General features: G+C 44.1%; 1 protein-coding gene across 8 annotated transcripts in view; it reads left to right on the forward strand.

The window, feature by feature from the left end:
* TANC1 (tetratricopeptide repeat, ankyrin repeat and coiled-coil containing 1) overlaps nt 1-15,683 on the forward strand; it is a 240,464-nt gene that overhangs the window by 201,000 nt on the left and 23,781 nt on the right. For all 8 annotated transcript variants that reach the window (XM_042948898.1, XM_042948897.1, XM_042948901.1 and 5 more), the window contains 3 exons: nt 4,435-4,671; nt 6,531-6,716; nt 9,972-10,050. In XM_042948898.1, the coding sequence (XP_042804832.1) occupies nt 4,435-4,671; nt 6,531-6,716; nt 9,972-10,050 (502 nt within the window). The remainder of the gene's footprint in view (nt 1-4,434; nt 4,672-6,530; nt 6,717-9,971; nt 10,051-15,683) is intronic.

Raw genomic sequence — 15,683 nt, forward strand, 5'->3', positions numbered from 1 at the left:
TATATCTTTTGAATTCTCCATAATTAATAAAATTCTATAATGTTGAGGAAGAAAGAAATAATAAAAATGCGGCAATATCTGTTTTCACCAGTGCATTATGGGCCCAGAAGTTCCTCTTTTAAAGTGGAGGAAAGTAAATGGAAAGCGTTATACCCTGTCAAATACAGGGTTTTTAAATACAAATGTTTTTAAGACAGTAAATTAAAAGGTACAGCATAAGAATGTAATGAGCTTGACCCTCCTGAGATCATAGACTTTACTTTTAACATACTTTCAATTCTAAGAGTTATTTGTCTTTACTTTGTTTTATAGAACTCCAGTGTCATCTGCTTCTACACTGTGCTCAAAATTCTATAACTTGGTTATAGAATTTTAAGGCGTTCCATTATCCTTCTGTTTCTTTTATCTTTCAAGGAAAAAAAAAAGGTTTTCACAGAATCTTGAACAAATTACAGTAATTTAAAATTATGCATGCAATTAGGGAACTTTTTTTAGAGAGTATTAAATGTTGTCATACAGGAATGAATGTCATTTTGAGCAATTGCAGTTTGCCACTTTGGTAAATTAAAGTGACTTGCTCCAGAATGATGACTTTGGTAGATGAATTTTAATTTTACTGGCACGCCAGTGATTTCTAACACTGTCGTCTCCCCTCACCAGGCCAGGGTCATGCCGGCCCACTAGGGTCTTTGCTGCCAGTGCCTCTAGGCTCCCACCCAGCGGGTTGTTTTGTTCACACTGTACCATCGGAGTGCATGCCGGCCGTGGGCGTCCTTCCCAAGGCTGTGGACTCGGGAGAATTTTTCTCTCAGCCAAAGGCAGGGAGGGGAGAAGACAGGAACTAGGCGTGGACTTTGGCCTGACTTCCCTTGGTGGAAAGGATCCGGTCATATTCTACATGATAGGCGATACACATTTGAAACGGTTGTGTTGCTATGAACCTCCAGTATGCTTGGAAAACTGAGACTCCAGTGTCGCTTCTGTTTTCGTGATTACATTGCTTCGCCTGTCTCCCTGGACCCCCTTTTTTAAATTTTCTTGCATTCATTAAACCCAGAAGTTTATAGATAACATTGCCATTTCCAAATGTTATCCAGGGAGAGCTTATGCGGTGGTGATAATCAGGAAATTTCCATGTGGTTAGGAATAAATGTACGGGATGAACCATTAACCCCTTCCTTTAAGGCAGAGCAATGTTAGCTAGAGCTGCTGCAGCCGCTGGGCTGTAACAGTAATTAGCTTTGTGCCCAGAGCTAATCTGTGCTTTACCCCTCTGAGCTTCTGTATTCTCACCTGCCAAATGGAGGTCACAAAAGAGCCTGTCTCCTAGAGTGATCAGAAACCTCATTGAGATGTTAACACTTTTGGAAAAACACTTGGCATCTTCTGCATGGTATTAAAAAACAAAATACAGCAGAGTAAGTTTGAAGATCTAATTGGCTTTATTAAGGGATTCATGAATTGGGCACCATCCCCCCTAGCAAGTAGAGGGGCACCCTCAGGAGTTGTACAAAATGGAAGGGTTTTTTTTGTTGTTTTTTTTTAAGCTTATTATTTTGAGGGGATGGAGAGGGGCAGAGAGAGAGAGAATCCCAGGCATGCTCCACATTGCCAGCGCAGAGCCCCACACAGGGCTGGCTCGAACTCCAGAACCGTGAGATCATGACCTGAGCCGAAATCAAGAGTGGGATGCTTAACTGACTGAGCCACCAAGGCACCCCCAAAATGGAAGCTCTTTATAGGAAGGAGGGTGGGGCAAGAAAGTTATAAGCAGAAGTAAGGAAAGGATTATTCCAGACAAGATCACCCTCCCTGAGGGGAAAGGGCAGAGGGTCTTACTATGCACATTCTCTTTTGGTGGGTAGAGAAGGGCCCTGTGACAAATTAACTCTTTGGTGCTGACCAGAAAATCCCCTATTGATAGACTAAGACTTATCTTTGGAAGAGGTTGCAACTGCAGTCAGGTTAGGTATTAAAAGCCCCAGTTTGGTGACCGGGCCTGGCCCAAGTAACACCATTTTGGGCTTGTGGTTTTCTTTTTCACAACAGTCAAGGGAGTTGTTCTTATTAGGTTTTACCTACTTTCAGGGAGCTGAGACTTTGCTGTAGGTACCTGAGAACTTCTGGATGTGCCATTTGGTGGCTGTTAACAGGAGCTGCCTATGTCTCCCCTCAAATAAGTGGGAGATCTCCCTGCTGCTCTGTGCTAGTGATAGCAGGGGCAGGGGAAGGTGGTAGGGAGACCTGGGTTGCCAGACACCGGGGCAGAGCTCCCTACTGTGCTTGTCAGGGGCCTGGGGTCTTGTCCCTTCTGAAGATTTTACAAAAGATGACTGTGACCATGACAATATTTATTTAACACTTACGAGATGCTGAGGGCTGTGCTAAGTGCTATGTATGTGTGTGTGGCATGTTCATTTTTAATCTTCACAACAGCTCAGTGAAGTGAAACTGTTATCTCCATTTTTCAGATGAGGGAACTGAGGCCGAGGGCAGTTGAAGCGTGCCCCAAATCACACAGCTGGAGGGTGCCTGGCTCCGAGCAAGCCCATGCTTTGTAGCTGCATTTATCACCTGATGTGTTTACAGCCCTGGCTGCCAACGGCAGTCACTTGGGAGCTCTTGGTACCATGGCCAAGTCAGAATCTCCAAGGGTGGGGCTCCAGCACTGGAAACTTTCAAGCTCCCAGGTGGTTTCTGTGTGCAGCAGGGTTAAGAACTGTGGGCTGGGGGAAGAGCCACAAACCGATTGGGGGTTAAGTGGTAAAAATACCAGCAGCATTACACTGACAAAGGAAATGTTTTTTTCCAAGAAGCAGACGAAGTATTAATTAACGACAGACATCTTTAGGAAAGTTCTGCCTCTAAGCACATACCTTCCAGGTAAAGTCTTGTAAGGTGGTCGGCAAGGAAGTACTAAAAGTACACCTTCCAACGTTGTTACCAAGAGTACCTATTGGGTAGCATGGGATGGCATTCCGCTGGGTTTTCTTAGGAGGTACCTGAAGCACAGAGAGACTGAGTAATTTTCTGAAAATCACACAGCAAGTTTAGTGGGTGGTGGATGTGGTAATCAGCAGAAAAAACAGATTATTTTCTGGGAGTCTTGTGCTGCTGACAATCCCAGAGGCACAGGAACATTTTAACGTGTTCTACTTTTTCTTGTAGGAACATGTCCTGTAAAAAAAGAGTATTTGCATTTACTTTTGTCTTTGTTAGCTCACTGTTAATTATTTAATCCTGTGATTATTTCATTGCCATAAAAAATGAATTTTCTATTTTTATTTAAACAGTGATTTTTCAAAGTGTGGTCCACTGACCAACAGTATCCGTATCATCAGGGAACTATTAAAAAGCAGTCTCAGGCCTCACTCCAGACCCGCTGAATCAGAAATCTGAAAGTGGAGCTGGAGAATGTGCATTTTAAGGTTTTTTTTTCAGGGTGTTTAAAATTTTTAATTTTGGTTTAAAAAAAAAAACATAAAATTGACCATCTTAACTATTTAAAAAAATTTCTTAACATTTATTTATTTATTTTTGAGAGAGATAGAGTGCGAGTAGGGGAGGGGCAAAGAGACAGAGACACAGAATCTGAAGCAGGCTCCAGGCTCTAAGCTGTCAGCACAGAGCCCAATGCGCGGGAGCTCGAACTCACGGACCATGAGATCATGACCTGAGCCAAAGTCGGATGCTTAACCGACTAAGCCAACCAGCCACCTATCATCTTAACTATTTTTAAGTGCGGAATTCAGTAGCGTTAAATATATTCACATTATTGTGCAATAGCTCTCCAGAACTTTTTCCTCTCATAAAAGTAAAACACTACCCTCGTTAAAGAAAACCTTTTCACCTTCCCTCATCCTCTGGTAACCACGATTCCGCTCGTCTCTCTGAATTTCACTTCTCTATGTACCTCATGTAAGGGGTATCTTACATTTGTCTTTTTGTGACTGGCTTTTTTAATTTAGCTTAATGTCCTCAAGGCTCATCCATGTTGCAGCATGTGACAGGATTTCCTCCCTTTTAAAGGCTGGATAATACTCCATTGTATATGTGCATACCGCTTCTGCTTCTCTATTCATGGGTCGAGAGACATTTTAGTTTGTTTCCATCTTTTGGGTATTGTGAATAGTGCTGCAGTGAACATGGGGGTGCAGGTATCTCTTCGAGATCCTGATTTCATTTCCATTGGATATATTCCCAGAAATGGGATTGCTAGATCTTGAAGAACCTCCACACTGTTTTCCAAGCAGCTGCCCTTTTAGCTTTCCACTATGAAGAATGTGCATTTTCAGTGCATTCGCAGATAGTACTGTTGCACACTCTAGTTTTGGAACTCCTGGATTAGAATGAGGATACTGCCCGTCTCCCCAAATGCTGTTGTGACTGACGTTTATGTGAGAATTCATCTTGTTGGGGGATATTATTCAACAGGTCAGCCGTCTCCTGATTTTGGGAGGGGCCAACGTGAACTACAGAACAGAAGTGTTAAATAATGCCCCAATCCTGTGCGTCCAGTCTCACCTTGGCCATGAGGAAGTGGTCACTCTGCTCCTGGAATTTGGCGCCTGCCTGGAGGGAATGTCAGAGAACGGCATGACCGCCCTCTGCTATGCTGCAGCTGCTGGCCATATGAAGCTGGTCTGTCTGCTGGCCAAGAAGGGGGCGAGGGTAAGCTGGTAGCATTCCCCAGTGGGGAGAGGGGGAGGATGTCTTCATAGCCTTGTTAGAATTGTCATCAGCTGGGCCAGCCTCCCTTTTGTCTCTGCTTTGTCGAATTGCAACTAATAGAAATTGCCACCTAAACAGAAAGAGTGAGCTGCCTGCTTCGGTCAGGGCGTGATGGTGCCTGATGTTGGTGGTCAGGTGTGCGGCCTTGGAGAGGAGGCGTCATGTGTTTTGCTCATAAGCTCTTAACTCTCCTTAATACTACCCATGGGGAGGCAGGACACCAAGGAGACCCTAGGCCAATAGCAGCATGAGTAGAGGTCATCCTTTCAAAAGCCTGGAAATGGTGACCTAGAACTCCATCAATCACAGATTTTAACAGAGCACTAGATTGGTTTAAAAGACCCTATCCTATTTCATTTCATGTCTTTTTTTTTTTTTTTTAACAATAAAATGAGTTCCATGGGTCTTAGAAGCCATGTACTTGAGCATATGGCTGCAGGAGCTGGACAGCCCACAATCCTCATTTCTCCACCTGCCAGCTAGGATGCTGGGCACACTGTCCAGTCTGTGCCTCAGGCTTCTCATCTGTAAAATGATTATGACAACAGTATCTACCACAGGGCTGTTGTCTGAGCATTAAATAAATGTAACTATATTATTAAACAAGTTACTCTAGGACCATTAATGTTGAGAGATTAAATGAGAACAGTGCCAAGCTCACAGTAAACTCTCTTTAGGTTTGCTGTAAGCATTTCTTTGGGAGAGAGGGGATGTGCTTTTGAATAAAAATAGAAATAAATCGCTGGTATTTGTCTTTATAGTTAATTAGGATATTTAAATTTCAACAGGAAGACATTAATTAGGTTTATAGAAACTATGAGAGCCTTTTAATTTTTCCCTCAAAAATACAATATTTGGGGTAAAGGGACTTCAGCTCATGGAAGAAGGGGAATGTTGCAATTAAGCCTTCCCGGCGGGTGCCTTAGTGCACATCTCCATGCCTTCATTTCTACATCTAAATGGTGGCTTAGCTTTCTGTGGAGGCTAGCAGGCCCCCTCCCATCACCGCTAAAAGCTCTGTAGGAGGAGGCTGGGTGTCATGCAGGTGTCTCCTGCAAAGCTTCTGGGTGAGGGTGCAGAGTATCACCAGAATTTGCAAGTGAGGTGAGGGTGGACCCTGAGCTCCTCTTCCAGTCCAGTATTCCTGGGGTTAGACAGGGAATGACCCATTGTTGCTGCTTGGACCTTTAGAGGTAAGCAGCCCTTAGACACTAACTTTGTGGCCAGCTGGCCTTCCTGGCTTTGAGGCCCCACTTTACATGCTGACATGTCCTAGGTCACCTGACTGTGCATGGCCTCCTTCCCCAGTTAGAAGGCCTTCAGAGTCCCTTCCTGCCCTTTCTTGGTTATAGCTAGATTTTCCAGATCCCTGCCTTTTGCTGGCTCCCCTATTTCAATGACTAAAGAACTGCTTTATTCTCCCCAAATCCTAGCTTGTCACAGCAGATTTAGAGTGTTCTACTCACCAGCAGCGTTGGGAAGCACAGAGCTTTGGCTGAGGCTTTGGTCTGTGTCCCCACACATGTTTCCCAGAGAACTTGGAGCTTTAAGTCCTTTGCTAAAGAGACAGGAATTGAGGGTGCCTTGTGTTTGCTGGATCTACAAAGGGTTCCCTTGGCCTTAGGGCTCATTCACTACAAGGAAGTAATTCAGATGGATATTTGGTGCACTAGAGAAAGTTGCATTGGAATGTGAACACCCCACCCCCACCCCCCACCAAGCATCTGCAGTGATACTGGATTTGTTGCGCACTTCATTTGGGATGTGATACTAAACCATGACCTTCTCTTGCCCTCCAGGTGGACCACTTGGATAAGAAAGGCCAGTGCGCACTGGTGCACAGCGCACTGAGGGGCCATGGTGACATTCTCCGGTACCTGCTGACCTGTGAGTGGTCAGCAGGCCCTCCCCAGCCAGGTGCACTGAGGAAGAGCCAAGCCCTGCAGCAGGCGCTGACAGCAGCCGCCAGCATGGGCCACAGCTCGGTGAGTTGGCGCTGAGAGGACACTCCTGGGAAATTGGAAGCCACAGCCCAATATGGGTTGGGTGCTTTGTCTTTAAAAAAATTTTTTTTATGTTTATTTATTTTTGAGATAGAGTGCGTGCACGCGCGCGCACACACACACGCACACACACACGCTCACGCACGCACGAGCGGGGGAGGGGCAGAGAGAGACGGAACCACAGAATCTGAAGCAGGCTCCAAGCTCTGAGCTGTCAGCACAGACCCCGACACAGGTCTCGAACTCATGAACCACGAGATCATGACCTGAGCCGAAGTCCCACGTTTAACCTGCTGAGCCACCCAGGTGCCCCTCAGGTGCTTTTTTTTAGTTATCTTAGTTGCTAGCCCATGATGCACTTAAGGAATGAAAGAAAAGGAGGATTTCAAGAAATGGAAGTTGGTTTGACCACGTGTCTAGGTCTTCTGTTGACATCCCACCCTTTGTGTGAGATAATTCGGTGTCCAGGGTCTTGGTGCGCATGTGGACTCCTGCAGTTGGTGGGGGGGAGGGCGGGCTCTCTCTTGGCAGTATCCCAGTTTCTCCTCTGTTCCACGTTTACCCTCCAGCTCAGCTGTCTTGCACTTTTTTCTCTTTGATTCATTCTTTTGTCCTTGTGATCTTTTAAAAATAATCATGTGGAATACTAATGCTAAAATTGTTCTTGAGTATTTGAAGGATTTTTAAAAATAGGACTTCAAAGTTCTGGTAGCATGTAAGAATGCTTGTCATTCACAGTTCCTGTGCTGAAGGAAAGCTTCTTGCAGTAGCTAAATAGAGCACATATTTTTGGTAGATGTCAGTATTTCTCAGTTTGAGGATTTTTTTTTAAGTTTCTTTTTTTTAAAGTTTATTTATTTTGAGAGAGAGCGAACGAGGGAGGGGCACAGAGAGAGGGAGAGAAAGAATCCCAAGCAGTGCTGATAGCACAGAGCCCCTCACCAGGTTCTGTCTCATGAACCCGGATCTTCTGATCGGAGCTGACATCAAGAGACAGAAGCTTAACCGACTGAGCCACGCAGGCGTCCCCTTAGTTTGAGGATTTAATTGTAATCTCCTGACCCATGTGTCTGAGGATTTAATAACATTTTTACCTGTTCTCTTCCACCTGTTTCTTACTCTGTATTATCTTCAAGCAATTAGAGTTGCCAGTATTTGGTAAGATTGGAACCCACAATGATTTATAGTGAATTTGGGTACAGAGCCAGCTGGCTGACTTTTTGGCATTTAAAACACAAGGGCAGACACGGACACACACACGCACACACACACACACACACGTGCATGTATACATACATACTGAAAGCTGGCTTAAATTTGGCATTTAAAACATTAAAAGTACACATATACAATATTTAAGCCAATACAATATACTGCAACAAGTTAATTGCAGAAACATAAGAGAATGCAGCTGTCTTCTCTTAAGACAGGCATAAAAGAGATTTATAAAAATAGGAAACAATGCCAGCCAACCTCCCTATATGTTTTAGTTTTGGAAAAAATAGTAATTTCACTTAAAAAAATACATATTTCATAACAGTATGTTAAATGTTACTGTGTAATAGGTTTATTGTTTCTTTAAAAAAGAACTATAAATGTGTTTTTTAAATACTCATATACAGAGAGCATGTTAAATACACAAATAAGCAAATGGAGATGTTTTTCCTTTTTTAAAGTGCTCCCTAAATCTGCATGGGAACGCAAAGTGTGAAAAATCATCACAGGGAGGACAGTGAATGCCACATTCATATGTGACCTTTTTCTCAACTCCTGTTAAACTCAACCTGTTTCAAAGCTGGCTGGGAGGAATGCTGTGCCAAAGCAGCCTCAGCAGGGCCAGTAACTGTCTCCTAGAAAAGGGCAGGGCTTGTTCACCAGAAGCCTTGAAGGGTGTATGCATTTGCTAATGCTGTTATAACAAGTGACCACAAACTCCAGTGGCTCAAACAACATTCATCTATTTTCTTACAGTTCTGGAGGCCAGAAGGCTAAAATTAACATGTCCAAAAGCCAGTGTTCCTTCTGGAAGCTCTATAGGAGAATGTTTCCTTGTTTTTTTTAGAGCTTCTAGAAGCCTTGTATTCCTTAGCTCATGGCCCTTCCTCTATGTTCAGAGTGCGTCACCTTAAAAATTTTTTTTCACATTTATTTATTTTCGAGAGAGACACACAGAGTGTGAGTGGAGGAGGGGCAGAGAGAGAGGGAGACACAGAATCCGAAGCAGGCTCCAGGCTCGGCTGTCAGTACAGAGTCCGGCGTGGGGCTCGAACCCACAAACTGTGAGATCATGACCTGAGCTAAAGTCAGACACTTAACCGACTGAGCCACCTAGACGCCCCTCAAAGTGCGTCACTTTAACCTATGCTTCTGTCATTCCATCTCTTCCTCTGACCTTGATTCCTCTTGTCCCTCGTTTGAAGACAGTTGTGATTATGTCAGGTGTATATGAGATGAACACATGGGTAATTCAGGATAATCATCTCATTTCAAGATTCGTAATCACACCTGCAGATTCCCTCTTGTCCTATAAGGTAACATTCACAGCTTTTGGGGATGACGATGTGATCATACTTGGGGCTATTATGCAGTTTACCCATAGGGTATGGATTGGGAGACTGGGAAATGGCTTCATTATGCTCTCCTGTTGCTGCTGTTGCATAGGGTGGATGCTGGCTCCGGGCTCACATAGTGTTCTTTCCCCACGAGCCAGCACTCTTGCCTCCATACTTGTGATCTCAAGCTCTTTTTGATGGGGAAGAAGGGAAAAGAACTAGGGAAAAGAAGAATGATGCTGTCAGTAGAAAAATCTTCTGGACAATACTATTTATTTTATTTTATTGAAAAGGTATATATTGCTTTGTTTTGCATCTTTGTGAAAAAACGGATTCACCATCTTCCTGCGATTTATGCAGAAACTGCACTTTGTATGATCTCCCGTGTCCTTTGTTGATTAGGCTGGCATATTTGGGTCATGTTGGAATTCATTAGAATTCTGAGTACCTAGTAATCCTGAACAATGTTGCTGAAATTCACTGAGGTTTTTTTATTCTTCTCAAAGTGAAAATGTGAATAGCATATGAATTATGCTTGAAAACAGTTTTCATTATATTTTGTCTCCTTGTGTAGCATGAGATAATTATGGTTAAAAAAACAACACACTTTCTCCTTTGATGCATGGGATATAATAAGCACATATGGCTGTGAGAACTCATTAAATCACCTCGCCACTTCTGACAGGTGGTCCAGTGCTTGCTGGGACTGGAGAAGGAACATGAGGTAGACGTCAATGGCACCGACACGCTGTGGGGAGAAACAGGTAATTATGGTTCCACTGCTTGTAGTCTGGGCCAGCTTTCTTGATGTTTTAGCCCCCATTTTGGCCTAAGTTATCTTAAGAATTACTTGAGATACATGTTAGTCCTATTCTTATTTTATCACAAGGCATTTGATGTTTAGAGCTTTTAAAACTTCCCAAATATGGTAAAACTTTTTTTGAAGCAAATCAGAATAGTTTTGAATTTGACTATTAGTTCTTGCACTTCTGATGAATCTCTGTTAGAAGTACCTAAATAAGATGGTAGTTTCCGCTTTGTGGAGTCTTCTGTATCCTCCCTGACGTGGTCTTCCTATGAACAATGCACTATGAGCAGGACAGGAGCCTCACATTCAGATGAGTCAAAGTTGCTCAGCAAGGAAGGCTGCAGCCTGCCTTATAGAATGAGAGCAGGACTCCAGCCTTGCGGGGCCTCTCTCAACTCCTGAATACAAGCTGCCAGGTCCCTTTTCGCTGGCGTGGATATATGTATTTAACTGAAGTGTGGGAGGGGAGCCCCAGGTGAGTGCATCATAATGAAGATCTGAGTTGGTTATTTGTCAGATTAACACAGCTAACGCTGCTTTGAAATTTTCCATTTGACCGAATTGGTATTCAAAATATAAGACTTTAAGTTATGAGTTGTTGTTTAATAGATGTAACCAAGAGTGCTAAATGCATTTCTGGGCTGTGTCGTGTGTGTGTGTGTGTGTGTGTGTGTGTGTGTGTGTGTGTGCATGCGCACGCCTAGTGTACAGGCATACCTCGGAGACATTGCAGGTTTGGCTCCAGACCACCACAATAAAGCAAATATCACAATAAAGCATGTCAAATGAGTTTTTTGGTTTCCGAGTCCATAAAATGTTATATTCACACTAGACTGTAGTCTGCTAAGTGTGTAGTAGCATTAAGTCGTAAAAAAAATGTACAGACCTTAATTTAAAAATATTTTTTGAGGGGCGCCTGGCTGGCTCCATCGGTTTAGCATCCAACTTCAGCTTAGGTCATGATCTCCTGGTTTGTGGGTTCGAGCCCCGTGTCAGGCTGTGTGCTGACAGCTCGGAGCCTGGAGCCTGCTTCAGACTCTGTGTTTCCCTCTCTCTCTGCCCTTCCCCCACTCATACTCTGTTTCTTTCTCTCAAAAATCAACATTAAAAAAATTTTTTTTAATACTTTATGCAAAAAAAAAACCTGTCCTCTAAGGTTTTAGGGAGTCATAATCATTGATCCCAGGTCACCATAACAAATATAATCATGAAAAAGTTGAAATATTGCAAGAATTACCAAAACATGACACAGAGACACAAGTTAAGCAACTGCTATGAAAACAAACCTTTCTCACCTCAGGGTTGCCACAGACTTTCAATCTGTAAAAAAACACAGTATATGAGAAGTACAATAAAATGAGTACAATAAAACAAGGATGGCTGCGTATGACTTCTGTTTCTGCCTGCATAGAATTATTTCCAAATGCTTCTCAATTATTCCTAACAAGCCAAATGGTAGTGTGTCGAGTTTATCAGGTAACTCATACTCAGAGTTCCCCAGCAGGAAGTACAGGCCTGCACTTCAGAGCCTCCTGGTGCCCTCTCTCTGAGGCTGCTGCCGTGTGCATGGTTTATAAAGCTAGTTTGTGGTACGTCGGGAGGGGGTGGCCTGCGCCATGGTTCCAAGGAGAGGGCAGGACCCCAAATGGGGTTCAATTATGCTTGGGCTCAACGTGCATAGATTTAAATATTAATAAATTTATTTATATATATATATTTATATACATATTATTTATATATATATATATAAAATAATTTAAAATTAAATACTCTTGATTCCACAGAGTCTTTCCTCCACCCATTTAAATAGCACAGGTTGCTTTGTAATTTGGCAAAAGAAAAGTGTCCATCCACTTCCATATTGTGTTGTGGGTAACAGACCAGGTCAGTGCATGACCCTGCTTTGTGCTGAGCCAGAACGTCTGAATCCCTGCCCTTCAATTGCCTGGTTAAATAACTTTGGACGAGTTACTTTGCCTCCTTGTCAAATGAGGTAAATAGTACCCGCTTTCTAGGATTGAGGCAAAGACTAAAGGAGATAAGGCAGTCTTGCCCAAATGAATGTACACAGTGATAAGACACCCCCCAGCCTGACATGATTCACTTGCATCTAGAAATTCTGGTTCCTTAGTTCTGGGATGAGACTGGGACTCTTTTTTCTTGTTTTCTCAAACAAGTGTTTGAGGTGACATGGCTTCAGGGCAAGAAGAGAACGTCTGTAGAACGTTGTCTAAAGGGCCTGACTTGGGGATGGGACACGTGAGAAGTACCCATGATGGCGATGTGGCACTCACTTAGGAGAAACGGAATCTGTGATCTTTAACGTTGACTTTTTTTTTTTTTTCCTGAGAAGGGCTGCCTTTGAGGGTGCTGTGTGAACATTGTTTTGTCTCTGATGACCAGTCCTGAATTTCAGTATTCTCCCCGCTCTGCTCTCCCCCGTGGGACTCTGAGGGGAGACCCCTAAGAGAAACAACAGCTCTCCCATCAGCCTTGATGAGAAGATGAGTAATGTTTCAGCCAGTGTCTTCCAAAGGCTGGTGCCCCGCGCTCAGATCACTCTGCAGCCTGAGAAGCAGCTCACGCTCTTCCTCGGGCATTAGGGGAAATTTCATCAGCCAAAAGTTTGAGAGACTTTTTAAAACTAAATTTAAACCAAAGAAAAAGCTAAGCACTGTTTCTCAGGCTCAGGGGGACCCTGTGACTGTATGTAGACTGTGTGTCAATAAAACCAGTCTTGCCTTTGCTCCATTTTTCTCCTTGGTATCTTTCTCCTGTGTTCCTTCAAAAATGACCATTAATGTCTCCTACCCCAGGTCCTCCCAATTCCAGGTCTGTGCTTGTCAAAAGAATACTTTGGAATCTCGCAGAGGATATTTTAGATGAGGGCACATCTGCACGTGTCCAGATTAGGTGGTCTGTGTTTGGGATTGGCCACGAAGTGTCTACAGTACCTGACCCCGAATGCCTTCTGGAACAGAAGGCCCTGGTAACGATAGCATGAGTGTGTGGGTCCACTCCTGTTCCTTGTTCTTACCAAGCAGCAACCAGGCAGGTCCCCAGACTGTGTGGACTGCCCCACTGTGTGCACTGTTTCTCTTTGCTGGGACCCTCGGAAGTAAAAGCAGTTATTTTGCTTCCTGGTTTTGTTTGGTCCTATTCCTGGGTGTCGTCAGTGGTGTTCTGTGTCTAAAGCACCAAGTGTGAAGCTTGTCTGTCTCCAGCCACAGCCCAGGGGCAGGATCCTGTGAGTGAGCCTGTCAGGGGTGTGGGAAGATGACAGAAAAACTGGAAGCATCGTATGAATAAAGTGGTTCAGTATTTCTCTTTGAACCCTTGTAGAAGCTTATACAGGTCTGTTGAGTATACATTTAGTTTGAACAGCTTGGCTTTAAAATACCAGCTGATGGGGTAACCAGGGAGGGTCTCCTTGGTCTGTTTTTGGCTCCCCTTCCCATTCTATTTCTGTGCACTGACACCCCCCTGTTTGCAGATGCAGCTACCTGTCCTTCTCTCACAGCCAGTTCTAGAAGTGGGAGGGCTAAATCTGTGCACAAAATCCTTCCCCACTTTTCTGCCAGAAGAGACCCTTGTGCTCCCTGTGTATCTCCTTTATATTGCAAAAATGTCATTTTTATGCCTTTTGCTGACTAGAAGTTGCATGTCACTGGTGACAGGTGATGACAGCTGACAGCCAGAGAGGAGGGAACACAGGGAACAACAGACCCATAGAGACCCCTGGTCACTCAGGCCAGTCCCTGTGGGGTTGGTGGGAGTAGGGACAGTCCTATGCCTTCTGTACCCTGAGCATCTCCCTGCTGATGACCTAGAGTCCTCAAATGTCATCACAGAAGAGGATGGTTCCTATCTTAGCATTATTATTTTTTTTAATCTTTATTTTTGAGAGCGAGAGAGTGGGGGGGGGGGGCAGAAAGAGGGAGACAGAGGATCCAAAGCTGTCTCCACACTAACAGCAGAGAGCCCGAGGTGGGGCTTGAACCCACAAACCGTGAGGTCATGACCTGAGCCAAAGTCTGACACTTAACGGGACAAGACACCCAGGTGCCCGTGGTTTCTATCTTGAGTTTTAAGAGACAAGAAAGTATAACAGATTTTAAAGATGCTCATCTAAAATAATAACAATATTTAATTTGGAGGTTTATTGTAGTAAACCCACAGTTTTTAGAAAACTTAAAGGATATCTCTACTGGTTTTAGAGAATAGAGAGCTTAACTTATGTAGGTCTCCCTTTCACCAGCATCTGGGGCCATTTGCTTTTCCTGTCTGGTTGCTATTTATAGGGTCCAGCCCTTGGAAAACTGCTGTGTAGTCTGGTAGCTTCTTAGCACTTCCCCTCCGGTGGAAGAAGTGGTAGGACTTGTCAGAAAGCACCAAGCCACCGAGGAGGGGGCTGCTGACGCGTGAGGCCACCCACAGCTCTGCCCTCCAGGCTGTGGAGCCCCTTTGCTCCATGACATTCCCAGGCGTGGCCAGGCCATCTCAGGGCCCTGCTTCCAGGGCGGCCTGGAAGATGACAAGAACCCATCAGATGCTTGTGTTATCTCTGTTTCAGGCATTCCTCAGCCATGACAAGTAATCGCTCCCACGAAGTCCCGGCCTAAGTTACTGTTTCCATATCCATGTTTGTTGTGGATTAGCCCAAACTGAAATGATCAGAGATGCCTAACTGGTGACCTCATGCTGTTGCAAATTGTCAGAGGAACTGTGTTTCCAAGCTGCAGGCAACTCTCAAGTCTGTGAGCCTACTGTCTGTGTTTCTGGTCGGAATTTCTTATTCTTTATAGGGAGATAGAGGCTCTTCTATGTTAGCATTTGCCATTTTATGTGCAGATGTGCCTGTCTGGTAAGCAGGGCCTTCCCCAGCCGTGACTCTTTTGGGTCACTTTACAGTTGACCATTTATAAATTTGATTATTGATGTTGGTTTGGTCAGAGGTGGGTTTTCCCAAATGGTAGGCTTTAGGAGAGCAGAAATTTTTCTGTCTCTTGTGGTTACCTGTGTGAACAGCAACTATTTAATCTAGTATTGTCTAACCAAACCTCCTGTGATGTTGGAAATGTACTCTGTGCCCTGAAACCTGGTAGCCACTAGATACTGGCCTTTTGGGTGCTTGTCACATGGGTGTTGGCTGAGTGAACAAGTGGGTTTAAAGAAAACAAAACCAGGGGTGCCTGAGCGGTTCAGTCCATTAAGCATCTAACTTTGGCTCAGGTCATGATGCTATGGTTTGTGGGTTCAAGCCCCGCATCAGGCTCTGTGCCAACAGCCAGAGCCTGGAGCCTACTTTGGATTCTCTCTGCCCCTCCCCCACTCACACTCTGTCTCTCTCTCTCTTTCTCTCTGTCTCTTTCTCAAAAAAAAAAAAAAAAAATTTAAAAAAATTTTTAAAAAACATACAGTCTTCGGGCAAGTAACATTAACCTTGCAGAATAATTTGGGAGAAATTTTGTTGTTGGGGTGGGGAGGGGTAAGGAGCCTGGTGGCTCATAAGGCACTAATCTTCTGGTTTCCTTGTGTCTGTCATAGCAGAGACCGTGTCCTGCTGGATTCCAGGCTGGCTTAGAAACT

Source organism: Panthera leo, chromosome C1 (assembly GCF_018350215.1).
Source record: "Panthera leo isolate Ple1 chromosome C1, P.leo_Ple1_pat1.1, whole genome shotgun sequence".
Taxonomy (NCBI): Eukaryota; Metazoa; Chordata; class Mammalia; order Carnivora; family Felidae; genus Panthera; species Panthera leo.